We start from the raw sequence: 22,179 nt of genomic DNA, 5'->3' as shown, positions 1-22,179 counted from the left end.
CAATCTTGCAAACCCCCACACATACTCACACACACCCTCCAACTCCACTACTTGTCTAAGGAAAAGCAGCTTCCCCAAAATAGAACATTTTCCATTAAAGAAACACGTATTCCGTTGACATTTAAAAAAAAAAAAGGAAGTTAGAAAGGGCTGTACAGACCATAAATAGTCATGGGAAATTATAGTCGTGTGTGCTACACAGAAGAAAATAAAGGTCATTCATGCAGTTTCTGAAATGATTTTGAACTAGGAAGGAAACCAATTTCAGCACCATAGTTCTTCAAAGTATTTTTATGAGTCTGTTTCCTTAGGTCCCATTTATATCACCTGACTTAAATACCCTGTTAAGGGTTTCTTCAGTGAAGAATTAGAACAAATTAAAATGTATTGCCCTGAAATATCATGGAATGGGGCTGGCTGGGAAACTATAGGACAATCTCATGAAAATATAATTGTCTAGGAAATATATAGTTAAGGATGCAAAAAAAGAGAATTCATGAATGTTTGTGTATTTTCAGGCCAGAAAAGGAAGGAACATTGTTTTGAAAGGAAAAAAGACTTAACAAGTGAATGCTCACCTAGAAAGCTCCCAAAGGGACTTTGAAAATCCCTCCCAACAACTGAATGGAAAGAAGAAAGTGATTTCCATAAAGACTTGTTCTCTCATCTTGTTGAAATTTGTATACTGAAGAGCTATATGCTCTTTGGTGGGAAATTAAGAGGGGGAAAAAAATCTCACATCCTACCCCTCCAGGAAATGAAACCAAGTTGAAACTAAATGGGCTAGTTCCAAAGGATCTGATTTGAACTGAAAGGGCCTGGTTGAATCATCTTGTTAGTTAACGGTCAGAGAACAGACAATCTGGCTAAAAAGATTTCTGATTATAATGGTCTCAGGAAAATTCAATTCACTGCCCGTCCTCTTAAAAACACTTGTCTCACAACCTCACAGTATTTCAGCAGGAGACAAATTAGACTGGTTTAATGGTGTAGGTGCTGCATTTCCACCAGACTGAGCAACTACTTTAATTTTGCAAAATTTCTCCAGTTTGGTTAACAGTTGAACTAAAAAAATAGGGTGTATAACCCTACCCCCTGCTTTCAAAACCTCCAAAAAATTCCTTAAGTACTGAGTTTGGTCTCAACTCAAGATGATATGATAACCTCCTTAAGCCTCTCTCTTATAGATTTTTGTGATAACTGTATAAAAGATAAAAGACTGTTTCACGTGCCAAGAAATGTTTCATCCATATAATCCTCTTCACTAGGCAACCCTTTTCTGCTAAATAGAGAAAAAGCAGTAACATATGACTGCTTTCTATTCATCTGTAAGGTAATACGTAGAGACCACAGCTCTTTCCTATTTTCTATTTCATTTGGTTCTCCCATCATCACAGTGATGCCTCCTAATATTTCACCGAAGACAGAAACTCAAGCTGAGAAAAGTCAAATTTCTTGGCAATTGTTAAATAAATTAATGGCAGGGCCAGAAATAAAACTCAGACCTTATTAATCTTAAGAACCCAAGATTCCCTAACATATCTCTCCAAAATTCAAATGTTAAAAAACAGTAATAATAAAACATTTTCCTGATGACATTTTCATAGGCCCTTCTCTACAAAAATGCTGGAGGTCGAGCAGGGTACCTGCTGGGTAGTGTGAAGACCATATGTGCAAAGTACTTTAGACTCCACTCCTAAGATAACTTAGTACTCAAAAGCTTTTCTTAGCAGAAAGTACAAAAGTTGCAGAGAAAAACACTCATGTACAGCTCCTGCCCAAAGCATTTGGAAAGTTGCCCATAACAGCAGGGAGACAAGTCCACTTCCTGCTTCTTGAGCAATTGCTCTGTTCTTCCCTGGCACATTCTGTCCATCTGCTCTGGCTCATCTAGGTTTTTTTGTTTTGTTTTGTTTTTGTTTGTTTGCTTTTTAGTAATTTCCAGCACATCCTTAAATTTTACAGCCAAATTCTGTCACTGAAACAAAGTGCAGGACTTAGTATCAAAACAGATTTACCTATTTGTAGGTATACCAGGAAGTCTGCATTATTTATTTGAGGTGGGAGGGGGCAGAGGGAGAGAGCCTCAAGCAGACTCCCTACTGAGTGGGGGAGCCCGACACAGGGCTCAATCTCCTGTCCCTGAGATCATGACCTGATCTAAAACCCAGAGTCGGATGCTCAACTGACTGAGCCACCAGGCACCCCAGCATTCTACATTTTAATAATTTTTCAGGAGATCAGTACTGGGACTTGTATTCTATTAAAAATGCAAAAGGTTAAGATTCTAAGCCCAGTAAAACCCTTCTTTTAGACAAATCCTTGATCTCTGGCCTCCAAACGTCCCAGAGATGTGAAACACTCTAAATTCCTTATCATCTGTCTGTACAACACTTTTAACAATTTCATCTGTCTTCACAAGGCTGAGAGCTCTTAAGGGAAGGGCTTTCAAACTTTTATGATAGTAACCAAGAGTACAAACTACTTTTTACATGACCACTCAGTACAAACGCAAGATATACATGTATAATTAAAAGTTTCACAGGGGTGCCTATGTGGCTCAGTCAGTTAAGCATCCGACTCTTGATTTTGGCCTAGGTCATGATCTCAGAGAAGTGGGATCGAGCCCCGTGCAGGGCTCTGTACTCAGTCTAGGGTCTGCTTGTCCCCCTCCCTTTGTTCCTTCCCCTGCTTGCTCTCTTTCTCTCTCTCTCAAATAAATAAATAAATAAATAAATAAATAAATAAATAAATAAATAAAATCTTTAAAAAAAAAGGTTTCATAATCACTACTAAATCTGACTCTATCTTAAAATGATGTTTTCTATCCTGCTTAATTTCCTAAAGTGCTAGTAGAAACCCACTAAATTAGAGTTATACTCCACTAATTTGAAAAAAGATGCACAATTATTAATTGCCCATCGACATTACCAAAGAGTAGAGAGATTCCAAGTGAAGAAAAAGTGCATACAGCCTAAGAAATCTATTATTTTGGAAGGTATGGAAATCTGCCTGGCTACAAGGCTACGACGTAAAGAAACAAAAATTATACACATGAAAGAACTGTTGAACAAGAACACAAAAATTAATTTTAAAAATTAAGTACAATTAAGAATTAATTAAAATTTATGCAATACTACAAATTAATTGACAGATCTTATCCCAGTTTCATCAATTATCCCACAGATGTCCTCTATTTGGTCCAGGATCCAATCCAGGATCCCATGTTGTGTTTTGTCATGGCACCTCCTTAGCAACTCTTTTTGTCAGTCTTATTTGTCCTAAACAACTTTTACACCTTTTGAAAAGTACTAGACAATTATTTTGTAGAATGTCTCTCAATTTAGATTTGTTTGAGGTTTTATCATTAGGATAATGTGGTGCATTTTTGGTAGAAATACAGAGTAGTGATATTGTGCCCTCCTATTAGAAGGCATGTGATTCTCAGATTCAACTCCCAGATATTCTTATTAAGTAGGTCAGGGTAAGGCTTCAAAACTCTGTGGAATTAAGGATTCTGATGATTACGGAGTCAATAAAACGGAGATAAGGACCAGGAATCTGCATGTTTAATATGTGCCCCAGGGTACTGTGAAGACACTTTGAGAAACACTTTAACTTTATTCTCAAAATATCAGAAGTTCACAAGTTAGCTCCTTCACTTAAACAAAATAGTGTAGGCAACTTAGCTTTTAAAAATGCCAGAAATATCTGTCTTTGCCAAAAGGCACCAGTTGTCATGGTCAATTGATCACGCTCTCCAAATTCTCTGTTCCTGTTTAGTCCCCTTGATATTTACACATGTTCTGAGTCACTAAAACTTATGGTCTGTAATGTGACTAATACTCTGGGGATATTTAATAATCACCATGTATTTCATTTGCACATATACTCTCCCCACTCCCATCCCTGAAAGTACCTTGTACTGCTCCAACCAGGGATAAAAACAGACTCTAATGTCCACCCACAACAGGAATCTATAATTCTCTTTTAAAGGGTCAGCTGCAGCTTTGTTAATTAGACTGGCCTCATATAGGAACAGCTCTCTCACAATCCAATGAGTGTGTAGATGTGAGATGGACAGGGAGGTGGACCTCACCAAGATTTTGCAAATAGAAAGATGGCAGTACCTCATCCATCTGCTCTGGTGACTATCTATCCCACCCTGCCCATCTGTTTCTGAAAACTGATTATCTGAAACTCCTAGGGGCTTCCATCAAGATCTTCAACTTTAAGCAAAAAGAGGTAAGGTGAGAGATCTAGGACAGTGAGAGATCTAGATTAGAACACTGCCAGTTGACCCTACAGGACCAAGTCCCACCTTCATCACAAGACACAAAATCACAGTCAACTTGGCAACACACGGTCCATCACATCTCACATCTGTCTACAGTTTTTGAGCTGCCAGTGAAAAGCAAGTAAAAATAAACAAGACTCAAAGATGAATTAAGAGAGTAAATTCATAAGCTAACATTGCTGGTTCAAACCATAAGAATTTTAATAATACTGGTCTAAGGTTTCACAGAAAGAGAAAGATATTACTAAAAGACATCTAATTTAAAGCAGGCTCCCTTCTCTCATTGGGTTACCAAATACCTTCTACCACCAGGTAAAGATTAATAGATGCCACTCTAAAGCTATAATACTTAACAGACAATATTGTAATTAAAACCATGACGTTGGTTTTAGCAGGCAAGATTCAGAGCTAAAGAAAAACTCACAAGAAAGAGAGTCAAAGTTCAGTCTTTTGCTCTGTGTCCAATGACGCATGTTTTTCTGACAGTTCTCTTAAAGCTTCCAAGCACAAGTTCTACTTACAGCACGAGCTAAACCATTTATAACTTATGAAGACTTGCATTCAGGCCCTCTCCTCAGTTATATAACCAAACACAGAACTGGCAACAGTAATTTATTACCACAAAAAAAAGAAACAAGGAGCATCTATATGTTTTTAAGATTTGTATTTTGGAGCAAACTGAATAGAAGGGGAATTGAAAAAAAGTTTCAGTACTGCCTGAAGCTATTTACCAAACAAACAGCTCTGTATTCTATAACAGCAAAGTGCTCTTCTTCCCGCCAGGAGCCTAAATTGAAACCAATTGTGTCATTTCCCCCCCTCTTTTACCCTCCAAAACCCACCTTTTCTTATGGTCTGTTGTGTAGTTATTTTAAATTCTGCATCAGAGTGTGAGCCTCTTGAGGGTAACACCAATGTTAGTCATTTCCAATGCCCTGCGGCACCAAGCACAGTGACTTCAGTGTACTGGGCAGCAAGATGTTGGCCTGAACCATGCAAACTAGAACAAATTACAAGTGAAACCACCTGCTAGATGCTTGTCATGGAGATCCTGTCCTCAAAAACCCTCTTTCATGTTTTAAGCTGCATCTTTTCTGGGTTGACCTGCTCCCACAACGGTCAGTTTTCCTTTATTCTTTACCCCAAGTACACAATCTCTCTACATTTTCCTGAATGTAAATGATGCCTCAGTAAAAAAAATACAATTTTTTATAAAAACTTCAATAGAGGGGCACTGGGTAGCTCAGTCAGTTAAGCATCTAACTCCTGCCTTCAGCTCAGGTCATGATCTCAGAGTTGTGAGATTGAGCCCTATGTCGGGAATCTGCTTCAGATTCTTTCTCTCTCTCCATCTGCCCCTCACCCTGAGGCTTGCGGGTACACAACAAATGAATGAATGAATGAATGAATGAATGAAATTTAGGAAGATAAAAATCTCCATCTTTTAGGTTTTGGAAAGGAGATAAGCAGAAGTATTAACCATTTATGAGCAGTAAATAGTTTAATGGGAATCATTATCAAGTGTTCTGTGCTCCTTGTCTTCCAACATGTGAGTAGTAACAAGAATGTAAAAAAAAAAAAAAAAAAAGCACTCATCAGCTTTACACTATCCCTTTCATAACCCTATTTGCCTAAAAGAACCAAAACTCTTAACTTTTTCTGAGTCAGAGACATGACTAATAATACACTATGCTGAGAGGTGGCTATTACGGTGGTTTTGGAAAACAAAAGCACTGAAATATGCCTTCTTGAAAAAGTTCATTTCAGCCTTTTTTGGTCATTTGCTCTTCTCTCATAAAATAAAGGAGGATGCTTGCTCCTTGTAATTCGCCCAGCCTCCTTCTCAGGACTTTCCTATGCCAGAATTACATTTCACACAGCCTGCCCTCCTCCCAAAACCCAGAGAAGCTGGTGAATGCCCCCACAACAGTTCCTATTTTCCAAAATGCAATTGGCTTCAGACAGACCCATCTATTCAGTCTATGGGAATTGCCTCAACGCCTTTAGTTCACACTGTTAGCTCGGCTTATACTCTCCATGACAGCAATGTCCTCTTTCAGTGGTTCAATCCAGGTCCCTAATTTTCCATGTTGAATTACTAGAAATATTCCAGTTCATACAGTCCTTCCACTTCCAAATTACAGATTCCATTTGGGAACTGTCCAGAATATGCAGCATGGGAAAACTGAGATTCAGAGTGAGCTGCACAGGGTCACAAAGTCAACAGTAAGCAGAATCACCTGTGGAAGAATCTAAATTACAGCTGCCCAACTCAAATTCTTTTCCAGACATGAAACCACAGTCTCCTTGACTACACTTATGAGCTCCCCCTCAGGGACATGTTTTAGATCAGCCCCAGCAGCAAGGAGATCCACTGCCTGCTTACTGATTGCTTCTAGAGAATTAAAAATATACAGAACTGTCATTTTAAAAACCAAACCCTCAGAACTGAATAAAGACTCATTATCTGTTGGGGAGTTCCAGTGTTTTTTATCTACTCTATTAGATCCGAGCTTATCAGGCTTGGCCAGATTCAGATACGATTTATCTCACTCAAAGACTACTAAATCTGAGTCCATCTATCCACTTGTTTCTGGAGACTCACTATAGACACCGAGGAGAACAAGCAGATTCTCATGATAAAACTACATCCAAGTTTTGTCTAGTTAGCCTTATGAAAGAAAACACAAGGTTACAACATAACTTAGAATTCTCCTACAGTACACATGACAACAAAAAGCACGTGTCCTCAGCTACCCATATACTGTGCATTGTACTGCTGACTCTTGAAAAACACGGGTTTGAACTGTATGGATCCACTTATACATGGATGTTTAAAATATGGTATAGTGCTGGAGGTGCATTTTCTTTTTGATTTTCTTAACACTTATTTTCTCTAGCTTACTTATAGAATACAGTATATAATGCATTTATAATATACAAAATATTTGCTATTTATATTATCGGTAATGCTTCTGGTCAACAGTAGGTTATTAGTTAAATTGGGGGGGGGTGTCAAAAGTTAAAGAGATTTTTGACCCCAAGCCCCATGTCGTTCAAGGTTCAACTGTACTTTGATATGAATATAGAAATACAAACAGTTCTTTAAATGATCTTGAAACATTGCTCTTTTTGTCAGGGGAATGATATAGCACTGGTCAATTACAATTTAACAATCCTATTTTCTCACAATTCCATTTCTCTAGAACTATTCCAGTAGGAATTCGCTGTAACTTACATTAAGTACAAAGAATGTTTTTTAAAATGAGGAAAAAAAGAACAAAAGGAAAAGGAAGAGAGAACTAGGAATGGTCTCTGTCCTAATCTAGGCAATGGTTACAGGGCATATATGTGTAATAATTCATTGAGCAGTATGCTCAAGTGTTGTACAGTTTTTTGACTATAAGCTATATTTTGATTAAGAAGGTTTTTATTTATTTATATTTTTAAGAGATTTTATTTTATTTATTTATTTATTTATTTATTTATTCATTCATTCATTCATTCATTCATTCATTCATTCATGAGAGATACAGAGAGAAAGAGGCAGAGACATAGGCAGAGGGAGAAGCCGGCTCACTACAAGGAACCTGATGCGGGACTCAATTCCGGACCTCAGGATCATGCCCTGAGCTGAAGGCAGATGCTCAACTGCTGAGTCACCCAGGCGTCCCAAGTTTTTGTTTTTTTTTTTAAAAGGAGACAGAGAGGAAAAAAAGTGAAAATCCAAGGGTGAAGGTAGTATTTAAAATTCCTTAAATTTTCTTTTGTTCATTAAATAAATATTTGTTGAGCACCCTGCTTTATTCCAGACATGCTGCAAAATGCTGAGGATACCACTATAATTAAGACACAGTCATTGGACACAGCATTCATAATCTAATAGTGGGGACAGACAGGAACCAGAAATTATAAGACACTGTGTGATGAGAATTATGACAGGAATAAGCACAGGGAGTTTGGTACACATAGTTGGGTATCTAATTCACTTTAGGAAGGCAGAGTTCTTTCCATCCATGAAAAATCACATGCTGAAACATATCTCAAATTCATATTTTAAGGCAGAAAGACCCATCATTGTTTTCTTCTGCAAGAGAACCATAAAATTAAACTTAAATTTTTTGTTTTTCTCATGAGGTATACCAAAGGTTAAATCCTTCCTATCATTTCTAAAATTATGGTCACTCACTAAAAGTTAACTTTAGCAGAGGTCAACATGATGCAGGCCATCAGACTGAGCATTTTCGTGTGATGCAAAAAAGATGTTCCAAAGTAAGTTAACATTCAGTTAATGTAAAGCTTTCTTTAAGGAAAATTCTGCATGTGGCAACTCTCCACAGAAAACAGATTCCACTGAATGTTTAAACTAACCTCCTCCTCAAATCAAAACAATGTCTTTACCTGGTAAAACAAGCTATTTAGGAAACATTTTGTTCAAAGGAAAATAGTTTAAAAGCAAAGGGAAAACTGTGGTAAATTAAGTACAACGGGTCAGAAAACAACATCAGCAAGAGAACTTAGCAAACTCTAGGGAAACTATGTCTGTGACCCAAAGTCACAAATGTGTGAAAGCTAGAGCAGAGAATCCTAAGAATATTCAGCTCAGACTGGAGCAGACTTGTGCACGTTATGAGCAGGTAGCAAACTTATCTTCATTTTATAGCTACACCTCCACAACACATGCTGTCAACGACTCAAATCACTTCTCTCCAGAAAGCAGCAAAATTAATGAAGAGCCTGCAGGATAGCCCCTGTCTCCACCCCCCTCCTAAACAGAGAAGCGGCTGGCAAAACCATTTTCTTTGTAAATCTCGGACGCATCATCAGATAATCCACACGAAGGGTTGGTCTCATACCATATAAGACAAGGATACTAACAAGGAGGCATTCGACAACTCAGATGGATAATAAAACAAACAAGCTACTTTACCTGTCGGCTTTCATGAGAAGGTTTGGTGGCAGCTCCAGGAGCTGGTTGTGTTGCACATCCAAGACCTCCACTGAGGTCCTTTCTAGCCTTTCAGGTAGCCTTGTCAGCTGGTTATGTCCAGCCAGCAGCTTCCGGAGACTGCTGTGACAAAATAAGCTGTGCAAAAGGGGACAAAGACAGAAGGAAACGTACTTAGAGCTAATCTGGGATAAGAAATAAAAAATGAACAGGAGTTGAATACTTTAAATGATCTCTCCAAAGAAACATACATTCATTCAGAGCAACTGCAAATTCATATTAACATAAGCTCAAACTTGGAGCTCTCTATATTTTAATACTTAAACAAAAAAAAAAAAAATAAAGGACGGTGGGGAAAAACCGTGAACAGGAATATTTAACAATGAAGTTCTACTTAGTGAAAGAGAAAAAAAAATTCCATAGGAGATACTGAAGAGAAGGGTCTACCCTTGTTAGACTCCGAAGACATGCTTTACAAGGTTGTAGGTCTCAAGGTAGAGCTCATGTCTTCTGTTGCCCTGGAACACGGGTGTTTTACCTACAAAAGGTTCTCAATAAATATAGTTGACCAATTTTTACCGATAGGATCAACATTAAATAAAGATTCTTCTATCCGATTAAACTTTTACAAATGCTAACTGATAAAAAGTTACATTTTTCCTTATTTGCATTTCACAATTACAATTAATTCTTCCTTTTCTCACTTCCCTAAGTCTGTTTACCTTTCTTTTCTCTTTGATTTAATCCTAGACAAAACAGAGACCCCTCCCAAAGAGAAGGAAATGCACTGAATTCACTAGTCTCTTTTGAGCCTTAAGAGAGCTGTTTGGAACCCTGGCTGTGTTTCTTCTATGGGTTATCAAAACCGCAACAAATGATGAATACTTTTTAATCAAATATCAATCTGCTTTATGACCAATTCAGACTTCGAGAGTTGTAGAGAATAGAACAGCCCCTGGGCTTAAACCCAGAAATGTGGGGCCTATGGCAAAGTGAGGTTATAATCTGCATCAGGATCACTCTGGAGGGAGACGTCCTGTACAATGTCAAAGAACAAGGCAACCCCTACCCACCTCCTGCCTTCTGCCACTCTGACCTCACTCATGGACCACCAGAGCTGTTAAAATCACTCCACATGATGGTTGAACTTTATTCACTTTAAAACTAGATTCTTCACTCATAGAGACACAAGTAACCTGTCTCAACATTGTGACACCATCGGCTGCCATGAAAGGTACCTGGCATGCCTGCCTAGAAGGTTTGGATATCCATGTGACAAGAAAGATTATCCAGGACATTCAGTCACAGGGGTCGATAGTCACGACTATCACAGGGGGCGGTCTCTGTAATTCACCTCAACCCAGTAATTCAGGATTTGGTTCACTAATTTTACTGTCTTGCTAGGCCTGGGGTGCAATTTAGGATTCAGAGGGAAAAAATGTGTTATTTATTATTTACACATACACACTTCATCCTTAAATAAATGGATAACTGAAAGACAGATAACAAAATGTTTATCTTGACTTTCCAAATAAGAAAGTAGATATTATAACTACAGAATGAGTCTTAAATGCTAACTACTGGACTTAGCTAAATTCTTCTGGATACCAAGCATTAAGATACCTTATTTTCCTTTTAACATTTCTATTTTGAAATATTAATTTGTTTGTCAAATTCTTCATATACATTGCTTAAATGAAGCTTGTATATCAAATCAACTTCTAATAAATTGCTGTCTTGTTGCCTGAATATCAGATCAATTAAAGGGCTGATAGAAACTTTACAACTAAACACCGTAAGAAAATAGTACATACTGTTTTTGTCCCACATGTTAAACACAACGTGCACATGCACACACAGACACATACTTTTAATTCCTAAACAAGAAGGCATTTGGAATTTGCTTTGTAATCATTTGCTTTTGAATTCGTTTAGATCCCCAAACAAGGATTAATCAAAGATTAATGAACTTTGGGGGAAATGTGGATAAAAATATCAGTTATCTTATTTTTATGTAATTGTTGGGTTTGTACACATAATATCTTTGTTGTAGCCCACAATGAAACAGAGGTCTGGGACACCAATGTGCTGCTATTTGTCGGACCGGGAAGGTTTGAAGTAGGGAAGACAACAGAGAAAACAGAAGAAAGGTAACATTCAAAGATTTTGTTCCAACAAATTCTTTTTCCCCCATTAGTAGTAGCCTATTTTGATTTTTGCTGTTTGTCTTCTGAAAAAGTCTCTCTCCATCTCACACATACACTACCATCCACAGGGCACATCAAAGTTGTCTTGATAATGTGATGGGCTGCACTGGGTCACCTAAATACTCAGTCAACATAAAACTCCAAAGCAGAAAGCATTTTCAAATAGACTGAAATTCCAGGTATAACATGTGGCCAGAGAACAAAGTAAAATCAACTGAGTTTCTTAGAGACTGAAATGTAACCCAGATTTCTTTTATGAGATCTATATTCTAACAGTGTTAACCAACAGAAATACAATGCAAGCCATATATGTAATTGTAAATTTTCTAGTAGCCACATTAAAAATGGTGAAAAGAAACAAATAAATTCTTACATTTTATTTGACCCAATATACCAAAAATATTATTTTAACATTTAACTAATATACAGTATTAGTGAGGTATTTTGCATCTACTGTATATTTTATACTTCAGTACTTCTGAGTTAGGACTAGTACATTGTAAGTCTCAGCAGTCTCATGTGACAAGTGGAACCACTCATCTAAGATATATAGCATTTCCATCATTACAGAAAATTCTATATGGCAGCACTGGAAGAGCCTACTTTTTGTTATTAATTGCATGGCTAGTCACTAACAGTAATATTTTGCACCAGAATTCGTTAACCCAAAGATATTTGTATCTATGGACACTAGACATCAAGAAATGGCTGTGTCACAAATCTTGCCATTAAAGTGAAAATTATGAAATAAAAATAACACATATTAAGACAGAATAGAGAAGAAAAGTTATTGGACCTTTATTCCTAATTTCTACCAAGAAAAACAGAATCTAGTTTGCTCTTTCTAGGGTTATGATCTAATCATTGTTTTTCCCAAAGTTATGTTTGAGGAAAACCAAGAATTATTTGTGGGGAAGGTAGATATGTTGGTCAAAACAGACAGAAACTAAAGATTCTGAAAGAACTGAGATTACAGAGGTGAACCGATCATACTATTGGCTAAGTTTTCAAACACTGCTTATTTAGAAGCATCCCATAAGCACTGCTCATTGTGGCTGTGGAAAGCCTGGCCGACAAAGTCTCACTTTACTCTCCACTGCATGAAGAAAGTCTGTAATTCCAGGATACCACATAAGGTAAAAGATCCTAGAAATTAGGTTTCAAAACAAAGTCTTTTAGGAGTTCATAATAACAAGCTAAATTATTTAAAAACTGCTTATCTGATTTGAGATTCTCTCACTTGATCTGTAATACTTACCGTGCAGGAAGTTCACATATTTGATTATGGCCAATATCCAAAACTTCTAGCTTTCGGCTTTCACATACCCACTCAGGCACGTTTTCTAAGCAGTTCCTAAATGTAAGAATATACAGTTTTTTTTCTCTGATTGGAATTTGGTCTGAAATATGGTTTGAAACTCAGAATAATTACATAAAATGAATAAAACTTCAAACAAAATACCAAAGTATCGTGAATATTAATCAAAAGGATATGTATATTCACTTTAATCTAGAAGCAAGATGAAGTGTGACAAGGAATGGGAAAGAAAGAAAAAGTAGAAAAGGACACAGTTACATCATGTCTAAAGTCTTAAAAAAAAAAAAAAAAAAGGAAAAGGTCTGGTTCCCAGAATTGCTATCCTAAGAAATCTATAAATCCATGCAAGCTTAGCAAGAGGATGTCTTATATTGGAAAAAACAAACAAGCATACACATTCTTCCAATTAAGTTAAATGGCATAAAATAGTTCTATTTTCCAATTCACACTTTTACCCTTAATATTAAAATATTTCTCAACTACAGTAGGTATCATGAAAGGACTGCCACAGATCACAGATAAAAGGAAAGAAATGGCACCAGTGAAATGGTACACTGACCTGTAAGGTCCAGAATTATTATTTGAAAACATTAACTTAGACATGAGATGGCAATTATAATTGCCAGAAAGAACTAAATTAATGCTGACTTTATCATTAAATGAACTCAACACTTCTTAGACAAATCTACTACAATGAGTTATCTCCCTAGTCAAGGATGATTACCCTTTTTCATTTTTTTTTTTATATATGTTAAAAGACCAGGCATGAAAAATGTAAAATGGTATATTGTGAGCACAATTCTTCAAAAAAGAGATGAACCATTCCGTGAAAATAGGATGCTTGGGACAGGGCTTTGGTCCTTTTTTTCCCCCCTCCCTTCATTTTGATAAGTTACTTTGATAAGTTCCCTTCACTTTGATAAGTTCCTCCTTCACTTTGATAAGTGAAGGGAGGAAAAAAAAACCCATTGTGATGTTAAATTGGGGGCATTATGTGTGATTTAAAAACCATTTTCTTTAATTTTGCTAGTGTACTAACTTTTCAATTAAATTTATTTTATTTTATTTTTTATTTATGATAGTCACAGAGAGAGAGAGAGAGAGAGAGGCAGAGACACAGGCAGAGGGAGAAGCAGGCTCCATGCACCGGGAGCCCGATGTGGGATTCGATCCCGATCCCGATCCCGGGTCTCCAGGATCGCGCCCTGGGCCAAAGGCAGGCGCCAAACTGCTGCGCCACCCAGGGATCCCCCCTAACTTTTCAATTAAAATATAGAAAAGCCAGCATTATTTTTTTTAGCATCTGTACAGGTACACAGGGTTCTGGCTTTGAAGTTCTGAAGATTGACACACTCAATTATTTTATTTTATAGTGGTTAACCCCTAAAACATCTTCATAAGATAGGAGAGTAGAAGTCCCTCTCCCTATAAACTACCTTGATATATAGCAATACAACTCTTCTCAGTCATAAAAATAACCTGAAACTTTGAGCTTGAGGACCTAGTAAACACCATATGATGGGTGACAGCTCAGTTCCTGCAGGTAACATAAATACATCAGAGGAGGAGGGTGAAGAGCTATGTCAGAGGTGTCAGGTTTTCTAAGAGAAAGCCCTATTGCTGCTGAGCGGAGTAAGTTATCTACAATGAAGATCCTGGATATTAGAGTTATAAAGAAAGATGGATAGTATTTAAGTGACAATTCAGGGAAAACAAGACAGGGTTTCCAATTCAGGTTCATTCAGGGGTTTCAGTGGGAACCATTTGCCAATTACATGCTCTAAATAAAAGGAGAATAGATTTACTCTATAGCTGACTCTCTGAAATAAATCTGTTCAAGCTATTTCTATATCCCCATGTATGTAAACCCCATTCCAATACTGTTGTTACTTAAAGGTTGAAGATAACAGCATTCCAGACTGTTTAAAAAAAATAATAATCAGATAATATCTGACTTCAAGTTTATTAAACAAAACTGTCAGACATGAATTTAGTAGGAAATTAATGAAGCAGTATTCATAAAGTATTTTATAATTAAATTTCTGAAAAATTGTAATTTTAATAATTCTGACACTTTCTTACATAATTCTGATTGAGAACATTATTTTGAAAATCACCAGGTTTGTATATTTTTATGACTAAAGGCAAATTCTGCACCTGACCAATTACATGCCAGTTGTATCAGATTTCGCATACAGAAATGAGTTAACACTTGTTATGCTGAGTGGGCCACATTCCCTCATGTACTATGGTTGTTCAGAAAATTTTGGATATCTCCTTTGGAGTTATGTTAAAAGTTTCAATTTTAGAGTGTTAAGGCTATTAAAATCTAATTTATAAATGTAAATACATGCTTTAGGCCTTCAGGAATTAAACATGACACACTGCTGTAGTGAATTTGTATAAAAGGTGAGATGGTTATTCTATTTGCAAATAAGCCAAGCAAAGTGAAAAGGATGGACAGAAATCCTACTTTGGTAGGTTTGGTTGCTACTTTCTCAGGGTTCTTAGCAAGAAGATGTAGGTGCAAAATAACAGAGGAAAGGAAAAAAAAAAGATCAAAGAGAGTACAATATTTAAAAATGAAATTAGCATCATTTCAAAGACTGAAGATATGGTTAATATAATTAAAGAACTTCTAGACCTTCCAGCCATATGATGATACTCAACTCACTAATCCTTCAGGCCCAAACATGGTGGCCAAATTGGTGACCACATGGACATAATATCTTGTTTCTTCTATTTTGAACTCTAGCACACAAATATAGTATTTTAACTGATAGATATTTATATACATTTTTTCATAGGATAAGTAAAAACTACTGAATTTAATTTGTAATATTTACTGTCAAAATATATTTAAAAATTTTTAGGCATAAGCTCAGACAGGATAATCTAAATAACTTTCAAGCAGACTCTAGAGTGTTCTAGGACTTGGCTTCTTACCGTGAAACATCCATGTAGGACAGATAATTTGGAACTGGGTAAACATCCAGTTGAACAAGTTCTAGGAGGCAGGGAAAAAAACACAAAGACATTATTACCATTCAAGTCACACAGAGACTCTTTTTGTATGTAGAACATCCTCACTGTGCTTTATTCACAATTGTTTAGGTTAGGAAGTACAATACATCCATTTGTTAAACTGGGAAACTACAGGAAAGTACAGAGAACCTCCAATTTAATCACAAGATCTTATTCAGAGATCAAAATAAATCACTCATTCTACTTTCCTACCTTTTCCCAATCCTGGGCTCTCCTTGTTATGCATGGTAAATGTTACCTGGAAGATAAACTGTATGAACACAGTTTTCTACATCTGGAATTCCTTCCATAAAACCAAATGCATCTGGCTTTTGCCTTTTTTGCTCTACCGAAACCATGTTCTTGAGGGTCACAAAGGACTTCATCTACCCAAATCTGAAAACTCTTCCTCAAAGCTGTCTGATAAAGGATAGAACCATCCACACAGGGCTTTGTTTCTCAGAGTAGTTTCTAGATGCCCTTCTGCTTCTCCAAACATTCACTCTGTGATTCACAAGTTCAGCGTCCATCTGGTTGCCTATCCTGGTGCCAGCTGTGAGGATTTTCTAAATTGACTTGGTACCAGCGCTTTTCTCTTTCCCAGTTACCTTACTTCCATGGTTGCAGGTACCACTTTGGAACAGACAAGCCTCAAATCAACATCTGTAGTCCTGACTGCAAGTTCCCATTTGCTCCCATGAAAACTATTACAATGACGGGGATGAGCAGGGAGGCAAGGACTCCATTCTTCTCCATAAATGAACCCTGTACACTACTCACTTCCGTCACATGTCCCTCCACTTAAGAATCTCCACGGGGTCTCTTTAAGCTTACCGCACGAGCTTCAAACCTTCACCATCTGACTCCAAGCCACACATCCTATAACTACCTCTTCTCATTTTCCAGCGCGCACCTCTGAGTTCAGAATTCCCTGTTTTCTCCCATCTGCCAAACAGACTACATTCAGATTCTTTGCCCTTCAACACCCACTTTGTGCCTCCTGGCTATCCAAATCCTATAACTCTCAGGTACCTAAAGCTATCTGACATTTGTCTTGTTTCTCCTGTGAGATGATAATAGTCATTCCAAAAAAAAAAAAAAAAAAAAGAAAAGGAAAAGAAAAAGAAAAAAATCCCCTTTAAATCATGCACTACATTCTGCATAGAACAAGTATTTGATAAACAACTTTTCAACTTGTAGTACTAAGTACTTGCTTTCACTCCGTTTTCTGATTGCAGGGAATTGAAATCTTCACTTTAGCAAACATAGGTACTTAGGATCTTTTCTTTTTTAGAACTGTCATGATTTCCAGATTCTGTGGAAAAGATCTCATTAAATGAGCAAGACTCTTGATTTGTGGTATCCCTGTGGGTATAGAATTCAGATCTCTCTTAAGATTAGCTCCTTTGTTTGAGGAGCATGAAATCTGAGGCCCTGAATAGAGTCCAAAATGGACCTTCCTTTCATTTTCACTCTCCCATATTAAATCATGGTTCCAGACTTACTATCTTAACAGAGGTAGTCCACAAAATAGTTTATTCAGGCCCTTTAAGCAGAGTAGCCAAATCAAAAGTGGGAGTAATGTCCCTAAACATCATAATATGAGAAAAATAGGTTGGGAACTACAAAATCTTCCATTTTGGTTCCTTTAAATACCATACCAGCATTCTTCTTTTATGATTTTTACCTCAGCAAAACCTGACGCTTATTTTATTAAATGAGCAAAGTAAAATCAGAGTGAGGCAGAGATGACGGCGCTGAGTCAATTCTTAAAACCAGAAGAGAAACTTTGATGTGGTCTACGTTACATACCATTAGAAGCAGCATAGAGCGCTTTTAGGAAATAGCCACAGATGTTTAATGTCACCAGCTGATTCCTTTCACAGTGTAAAACTTCAATGTTATTGAAAATCATGGCATCTAGATCACCAAGCTTATTGTCGCGCAGATCAAGCTGAGTGACATGCTGGAGAAAGTCCACTTCATCTGCTATTAGCTTCCTAATTATGTTCAGTCTTGAGGAGAAAGGACACAAACAGAGACTATAATTAACTGCAGTGCTATAAATAAATAACCACACCCTAATATGCCGAGGTAAGGAGATGGGATGCCAGTCTCACTATATTATAATCCTCCATTATTTCTTTAATCTCTGCATCTGGACTTCCTTAACTGGCCAGATTCCTTGGTTATTTTTAGCTACAATTCCATGAAGGTCTTAATCTTGACAGTATATTCTCAAACACAATTTGGACCACTTAGGCTAGAAGACAAGCACATATGTTGATTTTACCTTAATTCATTTCAAGAGGAAAAATCATTTATTAATCAAATAATCATTTGATTTTATTTATTTTCAAAGAATTAATCATTTATTTTCAAAAAATTTGGTGGAAAACAACACAAAAAATAAAACCTGGAACAACCTGTTAGGCACGTTACAACTATACTAAATATTTAAGGAAGGAGAAAGGATTAGTGAGCAGGGAGATGAGCAGTCCATATAGGATAGAATTTAACAGAGACCTTGGGAACGGGGGTAATGAATGGGAGCCACACATGTATCAGACATAAAAATGCACACATCTGGATTTCTGGCTGGCGTAGGACCAAGGACTGATTATCAAAACTATCTCCATTATTAAAATATTGCCGGAGGGGTGTTTGGGTGGCTCAGTTGATTAACTATCCCACTCTTGATCTCAGCTCAGGTCTTGATCTCAGGGTTGTGAGTTCAAGGCCCAAGCTGGGCATGGAACCTACTTAAAAAAAATACATGTATTTATAAATTTATATATATATAAAATATGGCTTGAAAGAGCAAAGCACAGAAAATACTGAAATTTGGCATCTAGGATTCACTGAGAAATTACAAAACAAAGGACAGCAATGGGATCAACAAATCTAGGACAGAGCTAGGCACAGGAGACAGCTGGCAGAACTTAGACCACGAGAACTAGTTAACTAACAGACTGAAGTTGCTATGAGTGGGTTGCCAAGAAGATACATAAGTAGTAATGGTGACTAGGAATCAATAGAATGAAGACACACTTCAAAAGGGAGAAAAATAGATGAAAATCTCAATTCCTAGTTTGCTAGGCTATCCCCAACTCCTTTACAAACAGTAAGAACCCTACAAAGCCAACAAAGTGCTGAGATAATGCACTTGGTTAGAAGAACATTAATATGAGGGCTGGAGCTTAGGAAAAAGCTAAAGGTTCTAGGTTGTGAATTTCTGCCCTTTGAAAAAATAAAATAATGGTAACTGAAAATAAGAAAGTAATGATAACTGAATTATTAAGAGCAATATGATAAAGTCACTGAAACACAAAGATGAGTAACAGATAGTAAAGAGTTAAAATTTGTCAATCTGTAAACACAGCATATGGGCTCTTCAAATGTCCCCAAGATGATTGTTTTTTGCTTCTTCTCTTTTTTTATTCCAGGTTGTAAGATTTAAAAACTGGCCACAACCCAGTAATTTGCCTACTTCCAAATGCTCCCTAGATTACTAGAATATGTACACAGAAGTTTTTTTTTTTTAATCTCACTTTAGGGATGCCTGGGTGGTTTAGCTGGTTAAATGTCTGATTCTTGGTTTCAGCTCAGGTCACGATCTCAGGTTTATAATCTCAGGATCATGAGGTTGAGCCCCACCTTGGGCTCTACGCTCAGTGCAGAACCTGCTTGAGATTTTATCTCTCCCTCTGTACCCCCCCCCCCCACCCAGCTGGAGGGCACGTGCTCTCTTTTTAAAATAAATAAACTAAATCTTAAAAAAATAAATAAAAATCTCTTTTTGAACATAACATACTATATAATAATTGAAAAACTGTCCTGTGATTTTCCTACTTTACACTGTAAGTAACTTTCATAATGTGGCATTATTATCTTCATTGGAATGGCTCCCTCCTGTAATTTCACTGTATTCACACTAAAATAATTAAAGGGTTCGTTTAATGAGGAGACAAAAGAAAAAAAATCTATAATGAGAGGGAACTGTTCAGTTTAAATTGCCAAGTCTTTTTTTTTTTTTTTAAATGCTGATTCTGACTTAGTAGATCTGGGGTGGGGCCTCAGAGTCTGCATTTTTTTATTTTTATTTTTAAAGATTTCACTTATTTATTCATGAGAGACACAGAGAAAGAGGCCGAGACACAAGTAGAGGGAGGAATAGGCTCTGTGCAAGGAGCCCAATGTGGGACTTGATCCCAGAACTCCAGGATCATGCCCTGAGCCAAAGGCAGATGCTCAACCATTGAGCCACCCAGGCATCCCAAAAATTGCCAAGTTTTATCAGGATTCAAATATCAAAAGTTTTCAGGCTCAAGCAATAACATAACTATTTAGGATGAACTTTCAAAGAGGCAAAATGTGATTAAAATTTCCTTCCCATAATCTCCAGTTAACATAGACATTTTATTTATTTCATAAATACTGAGATTTGCTGTGTGTAGCGTACACAGGCAGTATGAAAGAGCATGATATTCTAGTTCCAATTTGTTCATCATATCTAGTATGATCTTGAACAAGTCACCTAGTATCTCTGGTTACGCCTAATTCTAATCTGTAAAATGGGATAACACTGTCCTTGTCCTCCAAGGCAGTGGAGAAAGTCAAATGAAGGAGGTGCCCATAGTATGCAAACAATGAAAGATATAGTGATGATGAGGATGATGACCTGGCTTTGTATCTATAAGAGCGAATAAAACAAGGTGTTTCTCAACAGATTTTAATGCATTAGTGAGGGAAAATCACAAATGCTTTAAAATATAAAGACTACAAGGAGGGCAGCCCCGATGGCTCAGTGGTTGAGCATCTGCCTTTGGCTCAGGGCATGACCCCGTAGTCCCGAGATCAAGTCCCATGTCGGGCACCCTGCAGGGAGTCTGCTTCTCCCTCTACCTGTGTCTCTTCCTCTTTCTCTCTCTCTCTCTCTGTGTCTCTCATGAATAAAAAAAAAAAGACTACAAGTATGTGACAAGTGCCATAATGATGTATAAAATACAGAGAATGGTCAAAAAGCTGCAATGGAGGGAGCACCTCATTGAATCCCCAGGGTAGGTAGAATTAATAGATGTAAGTAGGCAAAGAAAGCAGTGCATGAGTTAGGGCAGAATGGTCTCTGGACTGAAGATGAGCACAGGGAGGAAGCCACACACAACTGCAGGAGAGCAGAGCTTGCGAGAGGCTGCAAGGGGGCTGGCTTTGTCAGTCAAAGTACCAATGATGTGCTAACACTGGGTAACAAGGATGAAGGAGGACAGTGTTGCTCGGTTATCTGTGGTAAATGAGCTCTGTTCTAGACTTCTAATCTACCATGGACTGATGTGTAGTCATACTGCACGTGACCCACAGGCGGCTCCCTGTGTGAGTTCACCAACAACTAAACTAGTCTATTCCTGGTACAACGAGATGAGTTGCCTTAAATGAGTCTATTTACATATTGTGGCAATGTCAAATCACCACGTGTTTCTAAAACGTTAAGTCTCAGTTTCTACACATATTTCATTGTGGAAAAGTAACCAGCACAGGTTAGAGACCACACTTGGAGTAGCTCTGAGTTAGAGTCTCATCCCCAAGGGACTCACAGACTAGTAGGTTGAAACCAGATAAGAAGAGCTTAAATATCTCCAGCTAAAGAATTGAGGGCTCTGGGCCTTCTGAGACTGCTCCAGAGGCTACACAATGGAAATAGATGGCTCAGCTAGGAGACAACAGTAGCAGGGAGAAGGAAAAGGAAGGGACAAAGAGAGAAACCTTGTGAAAGAAGAACTGATAGAATCTGGTGGTTGACTATAGACAGGGTCCAAAGTTTCATGCTTACAGAACCAATGAAGTGGTGCTGCAATCAGTAAAATAGAAATCCAAGGGAAAGAACTAGTTGATAGAGAAAGAAACTGAACTGTTTCAGGGGTATGTGGGTAAGTGTGCCAGTGTGGGGGAACCAAGGTAAAACTATGCAGCAGACAGCTCAAGTGGAGTTAGTCCCAAGAAGAGACATAAGGGTTAGAGAAAGACAGGGGAATAATCAACGTGGAGATGGAAAATAAATAACAAATTCCTGAGAGCACAAGCAACCACCGAGGCAGAAAACAGTGATCAGGGAGAGAGATGTTGGTAACATCCAGTTTGCACCAAGAGAAAAGAGGAATTATTAATGATGCCACAGAAGACACAGTATCAGACTCAAAGAAAGTTGATATGAGGAGAAGATTAAAAGAAAAATGATAAATGATCACTTTTCATCTGATGTTACATTTACATCTGAAGGAGTAAAAAACTCAATAAAATTAGCCCTTTGCAGAAACTAAGTGAAAGTCCCCTTAAGTCCCCTCACTAGGGATGCCTGAGGGACTCAGTGGTTGAGCATCTGCCTTCAGCT

At 37.4% G+C, this 22,179-nt stretch overlaps 1 protein-coding gene across 1 annotated transcript in view; it reads right to left on the bottom strand.

The window, feature by feature from the left end:
• Positions 1-22,179, bottom strand: part of PHLPP1 (PH domain and leucine rich repeat protein phosphatase 1) — a 208,016-nt gene that overhangs the window by 31,000 nt on the left and 154,837 nt on the right. The window contains exons 7-10 of the mRNA XM_041739968.1: positions 17,607-17,809; positions 15,717-15,777; positions 12,711-12,806; positions 9,228-9,383 (exon numbers count right to left, since the gene is read on the bottom strand). Of these exons, the coding sequence (XP_041595902.1) occupies positions 9,228-9,383; positions 12,711-12,806; positions 15,717-15,777; positions 17,607-17,809 (516 nt within the window). The remainder of the gene's footprint in view (positions 1-9,227; positions 9,384-12,710; positions 12,807-15,716; positions 15,778-17,606; positions 17,810-22,179) is intronic.

Source organism: Vulpes lagopus, chromosome 24 (genome assembly GCF_018345385.1).
Source record: "Vulpes lagopus strain Blue_001 chromosome 24, ASM1834538v1, whole genome shotgun sequence".
Classification (NCBI taxonomy): domain Eukaryota; kingdom Metazoa; phylum Chordata; class Mammalia; order Carnivora; family Canidae; genus Vulpes; species Vulpes lagopus.
Note: the sequence above shows the minus strand (reverse complement) of the source record. Positions and strands in the feature narration are given on the sequence as shown.